This window comes from Ahaetulla prasina, chromosome 8 (assembly GCF_028640845.1).
Source record: "Ahaetulla prasina isolate Xishuangbanna chromosome 8, ASM2864084v1, whole genome shotgun sequence".
NCBI classification, from domain to species: Eukaryota; Metazoa; Chordata; class Lepidosauria; order Squamata; family Colubridae; genus Ahaetulla; species Ahaetulla prasina.
The window spans coordinates 51467297-51492257 of NC_080546.1; the positions used below are offsets into that span (position 1 = coordinate 51467297).

At 37.9% G+C, this 24961-nt stretch overlaps 1 protein-coding gene across 4 annotated transcripts in view; it reads right to left on the reverse strand.

Moving 5' to 3' along the window:
- Nucleotides 1-1621: 1621 nt before the first annotated feature.
- Nucleotides 1622-24961, reverse strand: part of LOC131203549 (cytochrome P450 4V2) — a 29371-nt gene continuing 6031 nt past the window's right edge. Inside the window, exons 2-12 of one of the 4 annotated variants that reach the window (XM_058193896.1) lie at nucleotides 24416-24456; nucleotides 20668-20780; nucleotides 17505-17590; nucleotides 15648-15838; nucleotides 14982-15051; nucleotides 14384-14510; nucleotides 12500-12691; nucleotides 10764-10866; nucleotides 6576-6710; nucleotides 6066-6245; nucleotides 1622-2343 (exon numbers count right to left, since the gene is read on the reverse strand). In XM_058193896.1, coding sequence (XP_058049879.1) covers nucleotides 2150-2343; nucleotides 6066-6245; nucleotides 6576-6710; nucleotides 10764-10866; nucleotides 12500-12691; nucleotides 14384-14510; nucleotides 14982-15051; nucleotides 15648-15838; nucleotides 17505-17590; nucleotides 20668-20736 — 1347 coding nt within the window. In that variant the 5' untranslated portion in view covers nucleotides 20737-20780; nucleotides 24416-24456 and the 3' untranslated portion in view covers nucleotides 1622-2149. The remainder of the gene's footprint in view (nucleotides 2344-6065; nucleotides 6246-6575; nucleotides 6711-10763; nucleotides 10867-12499; nucleotides 12692-14383; nucleotides 14511-14981; nucleotides 15052-15647; nucleotides 15839-17504; nucleotides 17591-20667; nucleotides 20781-24415; nucleotides 24457-24961) is intronic. The other 3 variants (XM_058193897.1, XM_058193895.1, XM_058193893.1) reach the window with 3 other exon arrangements.

The window sequence follows — 24961 nt, forward strand, 5'->3', positions numbered from 1 at the left end:
CCCAGTCGATGGACTGACACTGGTCTGCAACCTGCCATTAACCAGGCTGTACAAACAAGTGAAGCCCTGTCCACAGGATGTAGGCAGCATGCAAAAACACCCAGTCCACAGAAAAACCTTTCTCCATGGACCCAGTCCCCAATGTCCAAAAGGTTGGGCCACTGCTGTAAAGCACTGTGGACCAGTATATAACTCTAAGTGCTGTTGCTATTGGGTTAATGAATCTGCAGATATATTACTTCTTGTGCAAACAAGGGTTTTCTTCTAACTCCTCTAAATATCAGTTTTATTAAATTACGTTTGGTCCTTGTGTGCTGACAGGAGAAAAACCTTTCCTGATTTTTTTAATATTTTAGGTCCTTCAGTTGTCATTTTTGCATACCAGGTTCCAAAAATTTCTCACCTTTTCTTCAAAAACAGGTATTTGAGATCCCCATCCCATTTACAGTTCTCAAACCTTTCTGGTTTTGCAAGCCAGCTGGATGGGAAGAGGGGATAGTTCCATGGAACTTGTGTGTGCTGCTCCATTTGTGCATGCACTTATCCTCTGCTCGCACAAGTGGGAATACACATATGTACTCGCACTCCATTTCTGCGGCCCAGTTCTGAATAGTTCATGGCCCAGGAGTGAGCCAGGGTCCGGGGGTTGGGAACTGCCAGGTTACCCTTCTTAGTTTTCTAACTCTGTTTCAAATGTAGCAGTTAGACGTGTACATAGCATTCAAGTTACAGACATATCTATTTGAAGGTTTGTATTACAACATTGTTATTTTATTTTCAATCTCCTTTCCTAATAAATGGAATTTGCTTTTTTTAATAGTTGCAGAATCCGTTCATTGAGCTATTGATTATGATCCAACATATTTTTCTCTCTAATTGCAGACAGTTCAGACTCAATCAGCACATAAAATTAAAGTTTTTTTTATCCAAGTTAATTATTTTATACTTAGACTGAAGTTACTGGCCACCAGGATGCACTACATTATTGTATTCATCCTTATTTGGAAATTGAGACTTGGAAAGCCAAATTTTCTGTATGGGTTCAAAGCCTTTACTGGATACTGAATTTATGCACTTTTGCACTAATGCAATGACTATATATATTGCATTAATTTCACGAATCATTCAGGTCCTGAAGCTTTTTTTGTCATTTCACTGAATTTAGTGAGTTTAAAGCAGGGGTGAAATCCAGCAGGTTCTGGAGAATTGGTAGCGAAAATTTTGAGCAGCTCGGAGAACCTGTAGCGGAAATTTTGAGTAGTTAGCAGAACCGGCAAATACCACCTCTGGCTGGCCCCAAAGTGGTGTGGGAATGGAGATTTTGCAATATCATTCCTCCAGGAGTGGAGAGGGAATGGGGATTTTGCAGTATCCTTCCCCTGCCACACCCACCAAGCCACAGCCACGTCCACAGAACCAGTAGTAAAAAAAAATGGATTTCACCACTGGCTTAAAAACTTCAGGAACTCTTCAGAACTGATTTTGAATAATAGTATTATACATATGCTATTACTATTGATAGATCTACTACATATATAGATTTACTACATATATTAGTGTGTGTGTGTGTATACGTACATACATACACAAATATATATTATTTGATTAACAGAATTTGATCAATAGTATTATTCTTTATTGGTAGCATTATACAGTTTGCAGATGACTAGCTCTTATCTCGAAGTCAAGATTATTTATTAACAAGTTAAAAAACAAGTTAAAAATCATAAAAAAACATTGCAGAAGAAATCCTTGAGGAACTCTATTTCTTATTTCAGCCCAGTGACATTTCGTATTTATTCCTACTCTTTGCTTTCTTCAGGACTCCTAACTTTCATCATGAACCTTTAATGAGAAACTTCATGAGTAGAACCAATGACCTAACATAGCAGTACCAGGTTTAACATATCATCCTTGACAACTGTTATATTACTATACTGTTATATTGCCCTATGTACATACGGATGTGTAGTGATTGATGTATTTTATTTTGTTTCGGTATAGTTAATTATTTGAGCATTGATCCACAATCACAAAACTCTTTGATTGTAATTGTTTTCTAAAAGCAAGCTACTTTCTTCATTGTCAGTCATTTTTATTGTCCATTCATCAAAATGCATGGTTTTTATCGATGAAATGATTGAATGTACTACTCCTGTAGTTTCTTATACGAAGAATTGCAAGTTGGTCTCTTTTTTAGCTGAATCCAGATGCCTTTGCTTGGACGAAGAATCAGTTCTGCAACCATATGAACATCCTCACATTTCTGCTTAGTTTCAATCCAAAAATGTCGAAATATGGTTGCTAGAATTGTCTTTTCTTCTAGCAGGGCAAAGCGTTGACCTACATATGAGTTTCAAAAGTAAAGGCATTAACTGAATTGTGATACCAAATATTTATTCTTTAGTGATAATAATTATTCAATGTAACTCAATGACAGTCAAGATCTCAGATTCATTGATTAAGGCTGCACAGCACATGAAACTCCAATAACTGCTCAGCCAAAACATCACTGAGTGATATTAGGAGATGTATTCTAGCCTTATTAAGCAGCTAGCATCATTATACAGATGTCAAAACAAAGCCATCCCATTGGGTAAAGCAGCATAATAGGAAGTGGATTGTACTATAGTAAACATATTGAAAATAAATTTTATATCCTTCGAATATTCTCTTCAACTGCCTCTTTCTTTGCTGTGGGACTTCTCAGAAGATTGATATTCCATCACTTTACTGAGACTATGAATCTTTGGGGTTACACTATCCATTGCTCTCAAACACAATTTTTTGTAATCACCAAACAGATAAAACTATTAATGAGAATAATCCATGAATTTGGTTGTTCTCATTAACCATGGTTAAATTATAATGATTACTCTTATGTTAACATCATGGGCAATGAAGTTTGTTAGATGATAAAGGCCTCTGCTTCATTGGTACAAAAGAGAAGGAAGGAGCAATGAGTACACGAATCTTAATTTATAAATTATTCATATTGCAGGAAATCATGGAAGTGGTTCTATCTCAGCAATATGACTCAGCCCTATTTTTTTTCTAGTGCAAAATATTAGATTGAAATTACTAGTTTAATAAATAAATAACCCGAGTGTCTTTTTTCAATCTACACCTTATTCATATTTTTCTCCTAAGCACAAGCAGATATAATAATTGTAGGAATTGGAAGAAATATAAAAATTAACTTCTATCTCTGTTCATTGCAGGATTCCATGAAATAATGGCTTAGACATGACCACCAAGACTCATTTAAAAACCTCCAAACCTATTCTAAGCAAATGTTGTACTATTTATCAACTTCAACCATGTAGACATACTTCCATTGCCCTTTGACCTGCCTTCAACTTCTAAAGAAAACAAGTCTTTCAATTCTCAAACATATCAGCTTTGTAGAGTATTTTTATTTCTGATCTTAGACTTCCCTTTTAGAAGCTAAATATTAGCTCTCTTTTAATTATTCCCCATAATCACTAGGTTCCCAGATCATTGTCATTATTTATTTGCCTTTGTTATTTTTATAAATTTTATAAATAAGGAAATAAACATATTTAATACTCCTTCCTTCCCTATTTTCCCCTGGGAGGTGCATTGAGATAAGAGAGAGTGACTGACCCAATCCTGCTTTCCTGCCTAAAGTGGGACTAAAACTCAACCACCTGGTTTCTAACCTGGTGCTTTAATCTTAATCATCTTGGAAGCTGTCATCTAAAGTAAATCTAGCTTCGCCATAATTCTTTTAAAGTGTGATGTCTTGAGAGATCCTTCTTGATACTTTCTTCCAAGAAAGCAAGCATAACTTATGACACTTCTAGGAGTTACTCCAAATGTTTATACTGCCTGGTAAGACCACATTTGGAATACTGCACCTGATAACCACAATACAAAAAAGATTTTGAGACCCTAGAAAAAGTGCAGAGAAGAGGAATAAGATGATAAGGGTCTGGAAGCTAAATCATACCAATAAGGATTGAGGAAACTAGGTATATATAGTCTAATAAAGAGAAAGACTAGTGGTAATATGATAGCAATCTTCCAGTACTTGAGGGGCAGTCACAGAGAAGAGGGGATGGATATATTCTCCAAAACAGGGGTCCCCAACTTTTGGACCTCAGGGACCACCAAATTCATAATTTTAAATCCCGCGGACCACTAGTACGAATCCAGCGTGCCGCTTGCTGAAAAGCCTGGTGACAGGATGGGGTCCTTCAGGCACTGTCCCTTCTCTCTTTCTCCCCACTCCTCCCATCTCTCTCCCCCTCTTTCTCTCTCCCACTCTTTCTCTCTCATTGTCTCTTTCTCTCTCCCACTCATTCTCTCTTTCTTTCTCTCTTTCTCTCCCCCTCTCCCCCCCCCTCTTTCTCCTCCCACTCTTTCCCTCATTCTCTTTCTCTCCCCTCTCTTTCTCTCCCACTCATTCTCTCTCATTCTTTCATCTCTCTTTCTCTCCCCCCTTTCTCTCTCTTTCTCTCTCTCTCATCTCTTTCTCTCTCCCCCTCTTTCCTCTTTCTCTCTCATTCTCTCTTTGTCTTTCCCACTCATTATCTTTCTCTCTCTCTGATTCTCTCTGATTCTCTTTCTCTGTCTCTCATTCTCTGTCATTCTGATTCTCTCTCATTCTCTCTCTCTCTCACTCTCTGATTCTCTGCATGTCCCTTTCAGAGCCAGGCGGCTTTGAGCAAGAGCTGCAAAGAGAGCAGCCCCCTGGTCAACATCCCCGGGGAGGTGGGCAAGCTGTGCGGTGGAGCACCCTTTGAGTTTTCCCTCCGGCTGAGTAAGCAGCCCAGAGACTCCGGAAGGAGGAGGCGGGCAGAAGCAGGAGGGGGTGGAGTGCTCCAGAGAAACAAGGCGCGCTGGGAAGGACCGCTGCCTGCTGCATCGACCTTGCGAAATTGAGGTGGGGGTCTATACTTAATGCAAGACATCCCCCTTCAGCCCCCCCGCACTTCTTCCAAGAAGGCGGTGCTCTCTTGCTTTCTCATTCTCTCTCTCTCTTATTCTCTCTCATTCTCTTTCTCTGTCTCTCATTCTCTCTCATTCTGATTTTCTCTCATTCTCTCTCTCTCACTCTCTGATTGTCTATCTCTTTCTCTCTGTCTCTCTCATTTTTTTTCTCATTGTCTCTCTTTCATTCTGTCTCTTTTTCTCTATTTCATTTTGCACGGCATCAGCATTCCGCCTTGGTATATTTGCGCCAGCCGGTGGAGCAAAGCAGCCCTCGTCTCCTGCCACTTGGGACTCGAAGTGGTAAACAGCATCTGGTCAGGGGAGCAGCCGGATTTTGCTCTCCATTGCAGATGCCAGACTGGCCCTTTGCAAGGTCTCATCTCTCGAGGAGCCCAGCCAAAGTTTCCCATGCCACTTCAGCAAGCGCTCCTTGAGAGACGAGAGTTTACAGGGAGCTGATCTGGCATCCGCAATGGAGAGCAAAATCCGGCTGCTCCATGGACCAGTCGCCATTTACAGCTCTGAGTCCGAAGCGGCAGGAGATGAGAGCTGCTTTGCACCACTGGCTGGGCAAATATACCGAGGCGGAATGCTGATGTTGCGCAAGTGCAAGTAGTGCTTCACTCCCACGGCTTCTAGCCATCGCAATCGCTGATTCGGCCCGCTTGCGCCACAGCTCCTGCACCAGGGTACACCAGCAAAAATACAGACCACCAAAATTTTCTTGTGGACCACCAAAATTTTCCACAGACCAACAAAATTTTCTTGCAGACCACCACACCCCCACGCATGGCACTCCACGTATCCCGCCTGCGCATTCACGGCAGAGACCCAAAGTCCAGCTGGCTGGCAGGAGGCGCATGCACATGCATGGCCAAGCTGAACTGGTGCAACGGCTCGTGTGCCATCAGAGTGGGTGCTGCACGCCACCTCTAGCACACGTGCCATAGGTTCGCCATCATGGGATGATGATGTGTAAGCTCTCTTCCAAGCCTATCGTTCTATGTTCTAATGATTACCTCTTCTTTGGGAAAAAATGTCATCATTTCAAGACATATAATTCTTCAGAGAACCAAGGGATATACAACTTTGTTCTGGGTACATACCAATGCAATTCCTGGGCCCAGCGGAAAAAGGGATATAAGAATATGGGTGTCGGCTAGCGGAATTCTCAGGAAAAAAACGCTCTGGTCTGAAGTCCTCTGGCTCTGGGAAATTGTCAGGGTCTCTATGCAATGCATATGGCAGAATTATGACATCAGTCCCTTTTGGTATTTTATATCCTCCTGCCAAAGAACAACAAATGTTTGTCATACCAAGATAGCAATAGCACTTAGACTAATATACCATTTCATAGTCCTTTATAGCCCTCTCTAAGTTTACAGAGTCAGCATATTACCTCCAATAATCTGGGTCTCATTTTACCCACCTCAGAAGGATGGAAGACTGAATCAACCTTGATTTGATGAGAATCGAACTGCTAAAATGTTGGCAGTCAGCACTCAGCAGAATTAGCCTGCAATACTGCATTCTAACCATTGCACTACCACAGCTCTTAAAGTTGATAAAGTCCAATAACACAAAACTTCTCCTTACAAGCTGTTTGGACTACCTACTAATATAGCAGTCCTCATTCAGAATACGGCCAAAAAGTGGAACAGAAGGGAAAAGACGAAGTGCTTCTTTAATGACACACTCCAGATATCGCAGTTTTTTCAAATCTTCCATTGTGATGTGATGGTCAGAATCACCTGATAAAAGAACAAAAAAATGTTAGCTCAATAAGGTAATCATTACAGAAGGGTTAATAATTCAGATACAAAAACATTTGCATGCTTGTGGCAGAGCACCTTTAGTTGCCAAAATGTATTAGAACTGACTAGTGATGTTCTTAAGAGAGAACACTGTGTATGGCACAAGATTGGTCATCTAATTTAGATATAGGCACTATCTATTTTAAAATTGATAAATGAAAGTGTTGTTTAACCAGAATAAGGACTAGGAACTGGGCATGTTTAGCCTAATGAAGAGAAGTCAAGCTAGCAATATTTGAGGGGTTGTCACAGAGAAAAGGAGTCAACCTATTCTCCAAAGCACCTGAGGGCAGGACGAGAAGTAACAAATGGAAGGTCATCAAAGAGATATTCAACCTAGAATTAAGAAGAAATTTCCTGTCATTGAGAACAATTAATAAGTGGAATGGCTTGCCGTGAAAGAAAGACAAATAAAGATGTTGTGTATTTGTGAAGCTAAAAGAAGGGGGAAATATGTGATAGGTCTGACCAAGGGGAGTCTGTCTTGTGAAGTAGAATTACTGAATATATGTCAAAAAGAAAAGATATAGTCTTAATTATGAATGAAGGGGGGCGGTAAAATCTATGATTTTGGTATAAATTGCTGTCATCTAGAAATGTTGTGGGTGTCTATTAATATAGGAATTCATAGGCTGGTGACAGACTCATTCTACACCCTAGGGCTGTGATGGCAAATCTATGGCAGGCATGCCACAGGTGGCATGTGTAGCCATATCAGTGGGCATGCAAGCTCAGCTCCAGCGTGCATGTGCGTTCTGGCCAGCTGATTTCCGGGGCTTCTGGGCCCACCAGAAGTAGGGAAACAGGCTGTTTCCTGCCTCTGGAGGGTATCGGGGGGGGGGTTGGGGAGGCCCATTTTTTGCTGTCTCTAGGAGTGTGGGAAGGGTGAAAACAGCCTTCCTCACCCCTCCAGAAGCCCTCCGGAGGCCAAAAATGGCCCGTTTGCCAACTTCTGGTCCCACATGGAGCATGGGGGGGAGTGTCACACGTGCATGCATGGGGGCGGGGCGCATAGAATTATGAGTGTGGGCATGCACACACGTGAACCCCCCCTCCCCCTTCCTGGCAAAAAAGTTAGCCATCACTGTCCTGGGGGATGGTGATAGTGAAATAATAGGTTTCAGGGAAAGTGCCTTAAGATAAAAAAAACATAAAAGTGCAGGAAGGATGGAAAATTCTATTGAACGAGCACAATTGCAAACAACTCCCATAAGGAATTTAAATGGGAGAAATATAGAGACTGACATGTGGACTTGTATAAAACACTGAGGAGACTTGAACCAGGAAATGGGAGGAAACATAAGTAAAGAAAAATGCAGATTAATCTCTAGAAATGATAAGAATTCTGACAGAAAAGCTAAAGCTCAAAACAAGCTGATGTTTGTGAGATACCCTAAACAGCAAAAAAGAGTTCTTTGGGTATTCTAGAAATAAAAAGAAAAGAGAGTGTAGGTCCATTAAGAGGAGAAAGTTTTGAAGCAATGATGGGTGAAAGTGAGAAAAAGAACTTCTGATACAGAATTTGCAATTGTCTTTTCTCAGAAGAGAAATGAAGCCCAGGTTAGTCATTGCTATGCCTCTGGAGAAACAAGGAACAGCACCTCAGGATAGACAAAGCAATAAACTTAGCTCATTTAATTAAATTCACATTTCCAAAGTAAGATGGAATATCTCTCAGGAACTAGTGAAGTAGTACAGATCCACTCTTAATGATCTTTGAGAATTCCTGGAGGACTGTGAAGGCCCAAAAGATTAAAGGAGAAAAAAATGCCATTCCTTTCTTCAAAAAAGAGAATTCGGAGGAACTAGGAAATCACAGAATGTGACATCTACATTGGGCAATGTGCTCAAAGAGAAAATTCAACATCCTGTTTCTGAGACCTTAGATAGGCAAACTAAAATTAACAGGGACCAGCATGGGTTTGTTGCAAACAAATAATGCCAGGCTAACATTATCTGCTTCTTTTGATAGAGTAGCTATCTTAATAGATTAGGAATGTCACAACTTAGAATTCAACAAAGATTTTGATTTATGAAGTATATATTGATACTTTATGAAGTATCAATATATGGGACAGTCCTTTCCAACTCTATGATTCTATGGCATGACATAGGTTTTAGGGTCATTTATAGTCCTAGAATGAATAAGAATAGTTTGGTAAATAATTTCTTAGAAAAAGATATTTTTCTTTGAATGTAAAGCTGGAGCACAAATCTATTGAAGTTCATACATTTATACTAGACAACCTATGCCCTGATGGGTTATCATTTCAGAGATATTTCCTTACCTAAGCAGAAAAACAAGGATGGATAAAAAAGCAGTAAAAGAAGAAACAACTTCTGACTTCCCACCAGCTTCCCAATTGAGTTTCCTTGTGAGAATCTCACAGGGAGCAACAGAATTCTTTCTTTCTTCCTTTATTACTTTCTTCCTTTGTCTCTTCCTTCCTTCTTTCTGTCTTTACCTTCCTTCCTCCCCACCCCTTTCCAGTGGGCAGGTAAGTGGCTGCAGCTGGCTGGGGAAGAGATTGAGGAAATGCAAGACTGGCTGAAAAACTGCCACTAAACTGAAAATAAAGTTCATGTGACTGTGGCAGCCAATAGCACTGAAGCTGCTAGAACATCTCCAGATTTCATTTCATCAGGAGTCATGGATCCCAGATTTTGGACACATTCTTTAAGTTAATCTACTTAAGATACCTTGGTCCAAAAATTGTTGCCCTATGATGCACCATTTCACCCAATTAAAAGTCATGACAACAGTTTTAGCAGTATATAGATTATAGAATTAAAGACTGATTGCTGAATATGACAAGACGATCAGGATAAAGCATCTGTGGAAATAAATATAATGCTTAGTGAATGATTCAGCATTAAGCAGAGAGTAATACAAGGATATGTAATGTTCCACTGGCTGTTCAGTGTATTTATTACAAATAAATAATGAATGTGATGATACTGAAGATGTATTTTAAGATGGGGATATAAATATTTGTGCATTTTTGTTGCAGATAGTGCTGTGTTGCTGACCAATGTTTTGCAGCAAATTTTATATAGATTATGTGTTTTGACAAGGAATTTGTGTCTGAAAAATAGTGTATCAAAAGCCAAAGTGATTGTATTTGATAGAGAAAATGGATGATTGAAACTTAGACCTAGAAAGTGAAAAAATAAAGTAGATCAATTTTTGTACTTTGATAGAACATTAACTAAATGTTGGAAAAAATGGAAAATAATTTCTAAAGGTGGAGAAATGTGCTCTCTAGTGTTTGTCAAAAGAAATTAAATGACTTCATGCATATGTGTTCTTCTTTCTCCTTGTTAAAAGAACAAAAGACAATGTAGATGTGACATAGAAGTGGTTGAAGCAAGGATAACCTGCAAAGCTAGAAAGGTATGTAAACCTGTTAGGTAATTAGCTATATTTCTTTTTCATTTTAAATGTCTCACTATTTCTCATTCTTTTTCTGTGCTTTATAATGCTGTTCATCCCAAAAACAAACACATGATTTATGTACAGTGTTTTGGAGCTACTCCTGATATGGTCAGGAATAGAAATTTTGATTCAATATCTCAAAATATTTGCCAGACCAGTTTTGACTGAAGTGTAGCTTCAAAGTTCAGAACACAAACATCTTAATAACATTTCTACCAGCATAAAAACCTACCATAATAATAATAATACAGCCTATGATTCTTCTGGTATTTTCTAAGGCCTCATGGGTTAGTATTTGGGTTTTAATGGTTATTGTTAATAAAGAAACTGGCTAACTTTCTACAGATGCTCCTCTTAAAGAAAAACAATGGAACTCACCTTGATGGGCAAAATGCATAACATTTATGAATAATCAAGATTATTTTTCAAATGTCAGATTTCAGAGTTCCTTATTCCTCTGGATATAATATTTCTGACTGGTTACATAGAATCTATGTGAATTCTGTTCTACCCCAGAATTATACTAAAATGCTTAAGAGGAAAGAAACATTTACCAAAAACTTCATCCAGTTCATTGTGAACTTTTCTTTGGATTTCTGGATGCCTTGCAAGTAAGTAAATAGCCCAGGACAAGGCAGCAGCAGTTGTATCATGACCCTAGGAGAAGAAATTTCAATCTATAAAACTCTATTACGTTTCTTAACTTGGCATCTTGTCAAAGGGTTATGATACAATTACCAATTGCAAACGCTAATAGCCATGCTGGTTGGGAACTAAGGAAGTTGTCACCCTGATACATCTCAATATCATTAGGCCAAGGAAGTTTGCATAATTGTATGTCAGCTGATGCAGTTCAGCCAAAATCAGACACACAATTATCTCCCTGAAATCAATGGGTATCACAATACTTAGCTTTGGCAGGTTCACAGCAATACTTTTGCTTTTAAATAGCAATGTTGGAAGGACAACATGAAATTACAATGCAAAAAGCAATCATGAAAGAAACCTTGATCAGCAACCAAGTACCAAAATTTAACAGGGGCAAAAAACGGGCAAAGAGCTTGATTAAAAGGAACTAAGCATTTTGACTGTGTAATATATATTTACCCACTAATGGACAACTGAACATTAAGGCCAATCTCATGAAAGACTTGCAGGTAGCTGTTACATTTGCTTCCCAAGATGCTCAAAGCATCCATCTACAATAGGGCTGTCAAACTCATGGCCCACGGGCCGGATGTGTCACGTGGTAGCCTCATCCACACCTGGTTTAGTGAAGGGGAAAAATACATCACATGACGCCACTGTGACGACGTGAGTTTGACATTCCTGATCTGCAATATAATGTGAAGTATTGCATAGCTCTATTAGGTATGGTGGAGCCTGGAACAAGATCTTGTTTTATTTTTTATTTTATTTTTATTTATTTTATTTTTGATGTTTCTACTGGAAGGAGAAAGAAGGAAGCATGTGGGAGTTCCTATGTTCGCATGTACCTGTCAAATACAGGAACTCCTACATGCTTCATAAAATAACAAAATATCCAAAGAAGGCACAATCTTAAATGAAGGCCCTGTTAAATTTAAAGTGTTTTTTTGAGAGAGATTGAAAGTGAGGTAAAAAAAATAAAGAGTTGATGCCAAGTCTATTCTCAACAGAGATTCTGGAGTTTTGCTTGTCTTTGTTTCTTCCTGACATGGAAGAAATTAATCTTTGCTTTTTTCAACTAAATATGGTATGGGACATGGTATACTGACAATGGTTACCAACTGCTATCGGAAGAAATCTGAGAATGACAAAATTGAAGCTTGACGTGGGGGGCACAGACACAACTCTAGGGCTTGAATTTCCATCTTTAAAATTATTTCTTCCCGGTCTTTATTATTGTCTTCAAAGTCATCAACCATCATGGGTGTGCCAGGTGGCTATGATGGATATAAGTGCCATACGAGTCTCCCTTCTGGAGAACTTCCTTCCTAAAAGAGCTTAGTTAAAAACCTAGTTAAAGCCTTATTCTTTAAGTATAATCCTGATATTTATTAATCTTAGTCACATAATGTGGATTAAAAAAAATCTTGGTTCTCCAAAATATTAGCTACCATAAGGATGCTTGCCAATATGGCAGAACGTAAAATAAAGATACTTAAATGTTAGCATATTACAACTGGTAGCCTAAGAAAAAATAGTTTATTGTGATTTATAGTCTTACAGAGGAAAGCTGTGGCATTCAAAAGAGAAATGAACTGATTTCCAGTGGTCTCTTTGCAGTTGTGTTCTGATCACTCTGTACCTCAAACATAAACGTATCCACTTCCTCTCGTATACCAGCGTAACTCAACTGCTTCCCATCTTCATCTCTGGCATTCAGAAGCATATCGAGGAAAGCTTTCCTCTCTTTGTGCTTTCTTAGGTGGTTGCTGCTGGCAGCACCAATTTGATATTGCTCCTGTTGCTTTATTTTGCACACTTTTTCTTCAATAACCTTAGAGAGTGGTGAGAAAATACCATTTATTATATATAATTCAAAATATGCTATATGCAACACCATGCAAAAGTACAGTTGGTCCTCAACTAACCACAAAATTTATGTTGCTAAGAGAGACAGTTGTTAAGTGAATTTTGCCCCATTTTTATGACCTTTCTTGCCACAGTTGTTAAATGGATCACTAACTTAACAACTATAGTGAATCTGCTTTACCCAAAAGTTCACAAAAGGTGATCACATGACTCTGAGGCACTACAACCATCATAAATATGAATAAGTTGCCAAGCTCCTGAATTTTGATCATGTAAAAATAGACATGCTGCAACAGTCATAAGTCTGAAAAATGGTCATAAGTCACTTTTCTCAGTGCCACTGTAATTTTGAACAGTCACTAAATGAAGTGTTCTAAGTGGAGGATTACCTATAATGAACAGTATCTCTTAAGAGAAGAATTATGCATTCTGATGGTAAATAAAGGGAAAATCCAACCACCAACATTAGGCAGACCTAGTTAGGCATTTCCTTGCTATCTAACATGTAGGATCAGACTCAAGCTACAAATCAAACAACTGTTCTGTGAAATCAATCTGAACAGAATAACACAGTGGAAACTAAATCTCAAAGAACAGAACCTCTTGTTCCATTCATCAGTATATTGAAAAACTCATCGAAGTTGGTAATGTAAGTTAAAAAGTTTTAAAGAATTGAGGAGAACCTGTAAAGTGCTCACCAACCTCAAGGTTGTATTCTATTTATCTATCATCTATCTATCTATCTATCTATCTATCTATCTATCTATCTATCTATCTATCTATCTATCTATCTATCATCTATCTATCATCTATCTATCGATAATGTATCTATCTACAAAATTTAGAAATATATCTAAATCTCTGAAGACTGTTTGGAAATTTAGAGACTTCAGATTCCCTGAAATCTTACACCTGCTCAGGATTCAGACAAAAAAGCCGAACTCAACATTGACCCTAAAATACTTGGTCGTAAATGGAAGGGTAGGCAAAGCGCTTTTATGAGTACTAGGAAAATACCCCAGATCCCCTATATGCCCATATATAGAGACATTTCTGGTGGTGACAGAGCGGTAATAGATTTAGATGGGATTAATTATTGGTCCAAGAAGCTCTAGAATCAAACTGTGAAACAACCACAAAGAACAATAGACATTTGACCATTTGGTCATGATTTCTCAAGCCTTTAGCCTCTATAAGGCTAAAGTAGCAAATACATTTTAAAAAGCTTTTATTGAAGTAACAGAAAAAATACCATGAATCAAATGAAATGCTTTAGAAGACATTCCTTCAATGCTATTGTATTGAGCCAAACTCCTCACTCATTCATTGTTTTCTAAAAGCAAACGTGCTGCATTACTGTGCTTTGCACAGCTTTTGGGATGTCTCTCAGTTACCTCAGAGAACTGCTGGAGTTGCTATTGGTGGAGCAGGGAGAGAGATCCCAGAAGTGACACAAACTAGGCTGCTGCCTCTCTCAGAGAAAAAAATCATATAGACTCCATGGTGCAAAGCTTCTCATCAAGATGAAATGAGGCCACCTCCCACAGGCCTAATACTCAGATGAATGTCAAATACGAATCTAAAAGAGGCATGACTGCAAAAGCTCGATAGAAATAAGTCCACAAACTGTGACATGAAGAGGTATTCTGGAACTCACTTTATCTGTAAAGCTATGAAGTATCTTCAGATTCATGTAATGTTGCCTTCCTTCTCCAGATATTCTGTACAAAAGGTTGGGCCAAAGCCATGGTGATTTCTGTCTATGATGAATTAGATCACTCATACTAGAGTAACAAACAACAACGTTATAATACTTTTGTAGAGTTTGTTGGTTATTTATATGCATTAATGATATTACCCATTTCTGGTAATGAGACATCTTCAGAAGAAAAACGAAGTCAGGGAACACCAAGAACTTAGCATGTAATAATTCATTATGTGAACGTATAGTGTAATTTTTAGCTACTAAATATTAAAAGACTAGATAATGGACTAATTGACATCCCTTATCTGGCTTGGTCTTCTGCCACAACATTGTTTTGTAACCATAAAATGTGCAATAAATCATTTGACATATAGCTTGCTTATGATGCTCAACAGGCTACAAAATGCTCAACCAGTTTTGTCTCATTTTTGTATAATAGGAGTTGTGCAATCTACATATGTAAAACTAATTTGTCAGTTCTGGGACTCACTAACTGGATTTCATTAATTTCTATATAAATATATATAAATTGCAATATATATACTCTCACCTTTCGACAGCTTTGACATAATCTGAATTTTTGTTCTTTTGTGCACCAATATTTTTGCCCATAGCTGTTTCTACAGAGAGAGAAAAAAGGAAGATTGAGACCTCGTTCACCATGCACACAAACCCATAACACAGATTGTCTAGTTTTGACTTGGTATCTCTTGCGAGTTCAAGCAATGAGTTCATACTCCTTAGAATTTTGATTTAGCATGTTTATGGACTCAAGCAATTATGATTCATTCAGTAAGCCATGGTTAATTAACCTGGATTTGGAGCAATGTATGAACCTAGCTGTTAATTAAATTCATGACATTCACACGCTTAGAGGGCTGAGTTAATTTATTTCCAAATAAATTTAACTGAATGCAGTGTGAAATAGAATATTTGAGTTTGTTTTGCTGATTTCTTTGAGTTATTTGAATTCTGCAGAGCTCCATTCAGAAGGAATTCTTGCCCCAGCCTTCCTCCTGGTTTCTGAGATTAAGGTCCTATAAAAAAATACTATAGTAGATAGTATTTCTCTTTGGGTCAATAGAAAAAGTTGCTATCTTGTTGTCACATATCACAATAAAATTATTTCTGTAACATAAACAGATGGATTTTTAGACTTATTTAGACTTTATTTCAGCTTTTTATATTGTGTTTCTAGACAATAATCAAATCTTACCACAGATTATATCAAGAGTGCATAATGCAATGTATAAACTGCAGTTGAATGGATCTTTGTCCAGATATTGTTCAAGATTTTGAACAAGGATATTGGCTTGTTCAATCATCACCTCAAGGAACTCTACTAAGATTGTGAAATGGAAAGTTGGAGTTAACATTTTTCTTCTGGAGTGCCATTTTTCCCCAGTGCTGCAAAACAAAGAATTAAAAATAATAAGGTTGTCCCAACCAAATCTTTCTTCTACACTGCTATGACAGATGAGGGGGGGAGGGAGGGGGGAGGGAGGGAGAGGGAGCTACTATAGATAAAAACATAAGATAACTTTTTATTTGGGCTGTCATCAGATGTGTGAATTTTAGCTTCCAGATTTCCTAGCAATGGCAATGAAGGCTATGGAATTTTAGGAAAATATGCACATCTGGGGGGGCTTCCAGATTGGAGAAGGCTAGTTTCAAGAGTCTTCATTACAATATAACAGCTTTCATAACTCTGGACTCATACTTGTATTCTTAAAACTTCAACAAGGAGTTTAGAAAAGACTCACTTCCACTGTAAATTAACTGCAGTGTGTGCTATGTAATCTCAACAAGTAGTAGTTAATAGCAACTAAAAGAGAAATCCACTTGGGTTCTGGTTAAAGTCCACCCATACAGTGAATCTTGATTCTGCTCTTATCTCCCCTTCAACCTTTAATATCTTCAACTCTATTCTGATAACAATTATTTAATTTGATGTTTAACATCAACAGCAAATCATGGCTAGGGCAATACACAAACCCCATCACTTTATCCCTCTATCTCTTTTCTATTTCATTTTAAATTAACAATTTGAGGTCTTTCTCTCAGAAGAACAGAACCATAAATTCAGTATATTAAAATCTTATTTATGACTGACTCATAAAACTCAGGACTTCCGTAAACAAAACCAGATCAAGATATTAATTTTCTTCATAAAACCCAACCGCACCAGGTATTGAGTAAATGTAAAAAGAACTTGGTACCTGACCACTGATCCTACACATTAAGACCACATGTCTATATAGCATCATATGCCAAAAGGTAACTGCTCCACTAGCAATGGTTAGAGGAGAGTATTTTGATACATTTGTATGGAGACTTGAGGTATAATTTCAGATATGGCAATCTCAGATCTAGCCTCTTCTTCTTTTGCTATGACTATCATTAAGTGTTGTACCTTATGATTCTTGATGAACATATCTTTTCTTTTATGTACACTGAGAGCATATGCGCCAAGACAAATTCCTTGTGTGTCCAATCACACTTGGCCAAGAAAAAATTCTATTCTATTCTATTCTATTCTATTCTATTCTATTCTATTCTATTCTATTCTAGTGCAGGGGTATCAAACTCAAGGTCCATGGGCTGGATCCGGCCCACTGGGTGTTTAGATCTGGCTCGCGGGGCTGCCCTGGAAACAGTGAAGGACTGGCCCACAGTACCTCTGCCAGTGAAAACTGAGCCTTCCCGAGTTCTGCTTTTGCTGGCAGAGGGTTACAGGAGGCCGTCCCAGCTGAAAACGGAGCTTGGGAGCCCATTTTCTTTGGCAGAACGCTTGGGCCACCACAGGCACCCCGACACGATGATGTCAAAGTGGCCATGCCCATCCTGGCCATGCCCACCCCAGCCCTCCAAGGACAAACATAATCCTGATGCATCCCTCAATGAAATTGAGTTTGACACCCTGTGCTAGTGTATTTACATCTTCAGGAAGGGTTAAACAACAGAGATAATAGCTCAGTCAGGTCTTAAGATTTCCACAAGACAGTGTTGCACCACATGATTCAAGCACATACTTTAATTAATTGCAAAATAATTGAGTTACATTTTGCATCACCTTGTTAGAAGTCCTGTTCCTAGCCAAGGCTGAAGAAATCGATAGAGAGAGGACTTCTCGATAAATGCTGAGCTACGTAAGATAACCTGGAAAACACACTACAGTATTGTAACTTTAAAATAAACAGGAATTGATTTTTTCTTTATCACTTTATACTTTGATAAAAGGAAGCGAAAATTTGGGATATCAATGCAGAATTCTGCATTGATAGCCCAAAAATCTGGCCATCATAATCTGCATTCGTTAAGCAAATCAAATAAATTTCATGTTGATTGTTTTAAGGTTAATCTCATACCAGAGCATTAGCATTAATCAAAGCATTGGTTACTCCACTCAATGTTGTGCTTTATATGCAAATGTGATATGCATTTCTTATACCTGCTCAACAAAACTATTAACAAAAATGTTGAACAGTACAAGTAAGAATACGAGTCTGCCATCTGATCAGAATTTTTTTGAGACAGTATGTATTTATTAAGTTGTAATCCTCTGCCTCATCACACCATCAAAAAGTATTTTGACAATTTCTTTGCTCATGAAAAGTATTTTCATAACCTAAAGATTTAATCAAAAAAATTAAACATTAGTCTGACAAGAATTCACACTAATAACTAGATTGTTTTCAAGATGATTGATTTATGCTGACTGATCATTCCAATTCTCCTTCAAAGAGGGAACATACTGACTCTCTTCCAACCATCTGATATTTTATCTATTTTCCAGTACTTCTCAAAACAATATACAGGTACAGCCAGAACATTTGCAAGTTCCTTAAATATCCTTGTTGTATTCAAGGATCTATTCATTCTGCTTGGTTCATCTAACAAGAGAAACTGGAGAATCCTGTCTCCCATTCTAGAGCCAAAATTTCAGTACTGGAGTCAGCAGGTGCAATGAATCTATATTCAACTTTCCAGAGCTCCATAGTATCAGAGATGATAGATTCCTCAACCTTGTCTTTCCTCCAAGGAAGATTAGTCAGGCAAAGTCACAGCAATAACAATGCTTTGCATACATACTTTGGCTGTGGTTACCCAATTTATCTCTCCATATAGTTATATTTATTTTAGAAGGAGTTCAAATCTATGCTGATGAAGTAGTTTCACAGCATGAGTTAGTTTTAGCCTTTGAATACCTAATAGTTTAAGGCTTATTGGAGATATTACGTCACCTGTTATAAACAAGCCCTTTTATTAGAGTGAGAACCTTCTGAAGAAGCTATTGAAGTTGGCAGCTAGTTTATCTGAAACCTAAGAAAAATATCTGGCAAAACAACCCAGCTGTGGAGTTCACTGCCTGGAAATTGCTTCTTGCAGCCATTTTTTTCTTCTTTGGGAGCACAATTAAGATGCTTCTGTTTTCCTTCGGTCTTAGTAGTTTATTGTTACCTGCAGCAGTTTTACTTTATATGGATGAATGTTTACTTTGGTAATGCATTCTATTTACACCCAACCACTTTGATAATAAAACTGGGTAATAAGGCAGGCTATAAATTTATTGGAGCCATGTGGTAGTCTGAATCATCTGCCACACATACGGACTAGGTTTGAAAATACAGTAAGAGTAAAAAAAAAATAGTGAATTCATATTTCAGTTCCTGGTATGAATATGTTCCCTAAATTCTCCCATACAGTTTCTGGATAGCACTAGAGAGCCCACTTTCATCCCATCATATAAAAAGGCTTCATTGGGGAAAACCTGAGATATAAACTTTTCCAAGGCAGTACAGAAGACAGTGTGATCATGCACTGTCTCAAAGGCCATTACTTATGCTTTGACATGGTTTCTATCTTTAAGGCCACACCCTGCATTGTATTTTTGATATGTACAGTCAGGTTGCTTTTGTTAATGGAAATTATGAATGCAAAAAATATGCCTACCGTATTATGAGACTTACTCTTAAGCATTCAGTCATGAGGATGTATTAGATAGTCCCACCATCATAACCATTCTACCCACCACACTTTATTGCAATAACATATATGCATTCCTGCCAACTTTATGTTTAGTGTATGTAAAAACATATGACAGAGCCAATGGTTAATGGCACCAGGCTAAAAACCAGAAAAAATATAATTTCTAGTCCAGCCTAGACACAAAGCCATCTGGGTGTTTTGGGCCAGTCACTTTCTCTCAGCCAGGGGAAGAAAGAAATGGCAAACCATTTCTGAAAAATCTTGTCAAGAAAGCTGTGGGGACTAGAGATCAACAACCATAAAAGTGAAGAATCAGAGCATCTCACTTCTGTCATGTTGACAATTACTCCAGGAGTTATGACTCCAAGAATTGTATTATTAATTGATGTTATTTATAATTTGTAGTATAAAACAGGATACTTAATTTTGCTATTATGTAATAACATTAAAAGGGACGTGGTGACTCAGGGGCTAGGACGCTGAGCTTGTCAATCGAAAGGTCGGCAGCTCGGCGGTTCGAATCCTAGTGCTGCAGTGTAATGGGGTGAGCTCCTGTTACTTGTCCCAGCTTCTGCCAACCTAGGAGTTTTGAAAGCACGTAAAAATGCAAGTAGAAAAAATAGGGACCACCTTTGGTGGGAAGGTAACAGCGTTCCGTGCGCCTTTGGCGTTGAGTCATGCCGGTCACATGACCATGGACGCGTCTTCAGACAGCACTGGCTCTTCAGCTTTGAAACGGAGATGAGCACCGCCCCCTAGAGTCGGGAACGACTAGCACGTATGTGCGAGGGGAACCTTTACCTTTATCTTAATAACATTAAAAAAACTATGTGGTTTATTTTCTGTCAGTGGAAAATGACAATGGCATTTAACCTGAGATTATCCAATGTATGTGTGCATTTGTATTTCAGAATTGTTACATTATTCTTTTTGGACTAATATCCCAAGTTTTAAAAGAATCCAGAAGTTGCAATGTAGTAATGTCCACACAGTTTCATGCTAATTCAGGGTTCTTTGCACTATTAAAGATGTAACCCCTTCTATACTTACCATTTGCCTATTAAATACAATTGTTTCTAGAAAAGGGCAAATAGTTCCACCAATAATTTTCTAAAAGAGACTTGGCAGGGTATTTCTATCAGAAGGTTGTCAAGAGAGTCAAAATACTGGCCATCATCCTCACCTGTAAGATTTCCCCGAGACCTAGAATCATCTTGCATATCCATTAAGAATGAAAAGGGACTCACCTCTACAGTGTCTTGGTGATATAAGATCAAATGAGGGAATGGTCCTATCCAAAGTTTTAGCAGTGGCATATTGCGAAATTCTTCTGAAAAATAAATTATCTGTTTCCAGAAACCTGAAAAATATATATTCAGTTTACAAATGACAAGTTTATTGGTCACTGTTATTTTGAATAAAATATTTACATCTGTACTGTTAAACAAGGTTAAGGTTTTTCTTAAAAATTGTATCATCCTGACTTAGCAAACTCAGACAAAACAACCCTGAAGTATCTTCTTTCCCATTCTCCAAATCAGTCCTTGATCTTAAGTTTGTTTTGTGAGATGTTCACTTGCAAATTACTGTAATATTTACTTCATAACAACTATGTTTTAATGGCATTCTTAAGTGTGGTTAATTTAGCCATCGTATATGTGATATGCTGAGTCTCAATTAATAAAATATTTACAATGCTGTAATGCTGGAGTAACTACTTATAGTAAAACAGGGGTGAAATGTAAAATTTGTTACTACTGGTTCTGTGGGCATGGATTGGTGGGGTGGGGGGGTAATATGACCGGGTGGGTGTGGCCAACTTTTTTTTTTTTACTTTTAAAAGCATTTCTTCTACAACCTCTTTGGCCAGAGGTTGTTAAAAATGCTTTTAAAAGGTTCTGGCGCTCAGGCAATTCAACTGGGATCACCAGAGGAGCCTTTTAAAAGCATTTTTTTGAAGAGGTTGTAGAAAAAATGTTTTTAAAAGCCTCTGATGATCCCAGCTGAGCCGTGCAATCATCAAAGACTTTTTTTTTTTTTACTTTTAAAAGCATTTTTTCGGCCAAAGAAAAAATGCCTTTAAAACTAAAAAAAAAAAAAAACCTCTGATAATTGTGCGGCTCAGCTAGACGTGGTGGGGGGACAGGGATTTTTGCTACCTGTTCTCCGAATCACCCGCCGCCATCACTGAGCAATCTGGTCTGAACCGGGAGCATTTCACCTCTGGAGTAAAGTCTGATAGACTATACAGGATTTGTCTCAAACTGAGAGAACTGCTAACCTTGCAATTTTTACTTTGCTTTACAGATTGTGTTCAAAGAAAAGCATACCAGAAATATTCACTATGGTTCCCAGTTAAACTGTTTCTTTAGTTCTCAAAAAAACTGTGTTCTGAAATGTAGTCTGTTACTAATATTACCAATCAGAATTAAACATGGATTGGATTTCAAGCCAAAATAAATTTTCCATGAAGTTTTATTGCAAAACACAGCTACTGCTACAATAGTATGAAACAGACACAAGGGTGTTTTGTGATCCCACCAAGTGAGGAAAAGGAGACCTAAAAATTCTTCTTGGTAACTTCCATTCCAGTGCTTTAAATTTTATCATTAATCTTTGTAAATTAAATTTTCAGTGTAAGATGCCTTAAGACTTGGCAATGATAGAAGTTTAAGAAATAAGTAAATGTATCAGTCTAAAATTATTTATCTTGGTTAATAATTAGTATTTTTAAGGGAAGGAAGGAAGGAAAGAAGGAAGGAAGGAGAGGAAGGAAGGAGAAGAAGGAGAGAAAGAAGAGAGGAAGGAGAGGGAGGGAGGGGAAGTAATCTGGAAAAATCATCTCACTAAGAGCTGCTTTCCTTTTTCTTCTGGCAAATTGGACCTTGCTCTGATTTGTTACTAGTTAGTACATAAGCAAAGTTCAGATTAAGGATAGCCAGTGATAAGCAGGTCATGAAAAATTGGGCATATAAGGATTTCATCTAATGAGGCATTATTAAATTATACACTTATGAGAAATCTGAATATTTTATTCTAATAGCTAAGTAAACTGGCTTCAAAACTGTAAGTTAAATTCTTAATAGCTATTGCCCCACTGGTCTCCAAATAGCACTAAATAACCTAGAACAGTGATGGTGAACCTTTTTGACACCGAGTGCCCAAACCAGAAGGTGCACACGCGTGCATGAGCATGTGCGCACATCAGAGCACCATAACCCGAAGACCAGCTGGCCGGTGGGCATGCATGCGCCAGAAACGAGAAGAGCAGCTGGCAATGGCGTGCATGCCCACAGACAGGGTTCTGTGTGCCACCGCTGGCACGCCTGCCATAGATTTGCCATCACGGACTTAGAAGCAAAGTGTTTACAAGTCAAACTGCAGGCCTGACTAGGGGATGATAATGTTTAAAGAGGAAAGAGCAACCAATTTAGATCAACCCTTACTTGGAAAATATGTAGGCCAGTCAAAGTCAGCTTTACTTGAAGCTGGTATTGACTTTAAAGCAACCTTTGAGTTCTTTTCTAGTTATCTGGTGACATAAATTGAACAGAACTGTTTGTTTACATAAACATTTACCAATGCTTATACAAAAACTGTATAATAAAGCAGATTTCACTCTGATAAGTAATTCTTTAGCGCTATTAATGTCTCAATATAAATCCATAAAAGGAGAAACAAAGCTACCTACTGGCCTATTCAACTTTTATACAAATAGCAATTCATATAATTCTGGATGATTCTGACTTCCACCTTCCTAAATTAGTACATCTGCACATTCCCAGTCTGTTATACCTTGAGGATTCAGTATCACTGTTCAAAACTATTCTGCTTATGTGAAAGGCTTAAGAGCCCTGTCCTATTATAGCATGATTTTGTTTTAATCTGTCAGTCCCACAAGATAGATCAGACATAAAAGCAACCTTTCAAGAATACTAGCTTTACATTTCATTGAGATATCGAGGTACGTTGTAATAACAGAACCTTGCAGGTTTGATTGTACTTCCCTCCTTCTTATATCCCATGGAATCTGACAGGCGCCTGTGCCATGTCTGAGTATTATCTTGCTTCTCAGAACTAAAATAATGTTTCACTCCACTTTGCCCAGATAATGGTTCTGGCATACTTCAAAGATCTGCCTTGCCCTCTACATTACCAATTATAGTGAGACCAATATTGTGATGTCTTCAAAATACTATGTAAAGGTGACAAAAGTAAACCAGACAAACCAGGTATATAGTACATATAATCTTAGTTATTTTGAACACCTTAGATTTTTGAGATACCCACCTAGACTGCTGAAAATGCACGCAGAACTATTTATTTTTTAATTTCACCTTTATTGTTATAAACAAGACAGTGAACATACTTGCCTCCAGAAGTTGTGGGTGCTCAAACACTGGAGATTTTTAAGAAGAGATTGGACAACCATTTGCCTGAAATGCTATACAAATTTCTAGAGTCCCTTCCAATTCTGTTATTCTGTTACTCCTTCCTCCTATTTTTCACACAACAACCCTGTGAGGTGTTTTGTCCAGAGAGAGAGAATGACCAACCCTAGCCAGTTTTCATACTTAATACCTAAAGCAGGAAATATCTCTTTGTGTCTAGCCTGGTATTTAACCACTAGGTTAAAAACTAGATTCTCTACTTAATTATCTGCAGACATTTCTAGTCAGGAAGGTAAGACTTCATCCCAGCTATTATAGAATTCTCTAGGCCAAAGCCTTTCCCAATTCTTTTCATCTTTCTATAGCCTTTGCTCAGCTGGATAGAATTCAGTTCAATTTCTCATGAATACCCTTCTGAGTTGCAAATTGTGTAGCAGGTGCAGTTTAATGTTTAGAACCCAGTCTGGTTAAGGTAGACGGATTAGGGTTTAACACTCAAGGTTTATGTTATGGTTGAACCCTTCCTGCAGGTTCATTCCTTTTCATATTATATGATGCTTTCACAGTATAGCTAAAACAAGTTAAAGCAAAGCTGAAGGTCTACCTTTCACTTTTCTTCTCTCTTGGGTACATCAAAGCCTTCTGCTGCAAAACAAACAAACTTGAGACTTCTTTCCAATTATCTTTTTTTCCCCTGGAAGAATTGGGAATATCATTTTGATCAGCTAAATATGTATCTTTCATATAATTCTAAAGTTTCATACAGCTTTCTCATTAATGTGTCTCAATATGTGTGCTACATCTGTGCTATGGGGAAGCATTAAATGAATGTATCTTTGCGGCTCCAAGAAGATGGAGATGCTATCACACTTTATCAGCAATGGCTATGCCAGGTATGGGAGTCAAAATCATCATGCCTCTTTTTATAAACAGAGCTAGAAAATCAGATATTTCTTCTCTGACTCCACTGCTAGAAATTAGATTTGATGCGACAGTCTGTGAAACTGAACTAAAAAATAATACAGGGATATTATTATTTTATGTACTTTTGCTACACCAGTTCTGATTGATAGGGATATATGATTTTTGAAAATGGGAAGCCATTTGTTTAGCATTTAACTGTAATCTTTTAAATACCTTCTATATATAC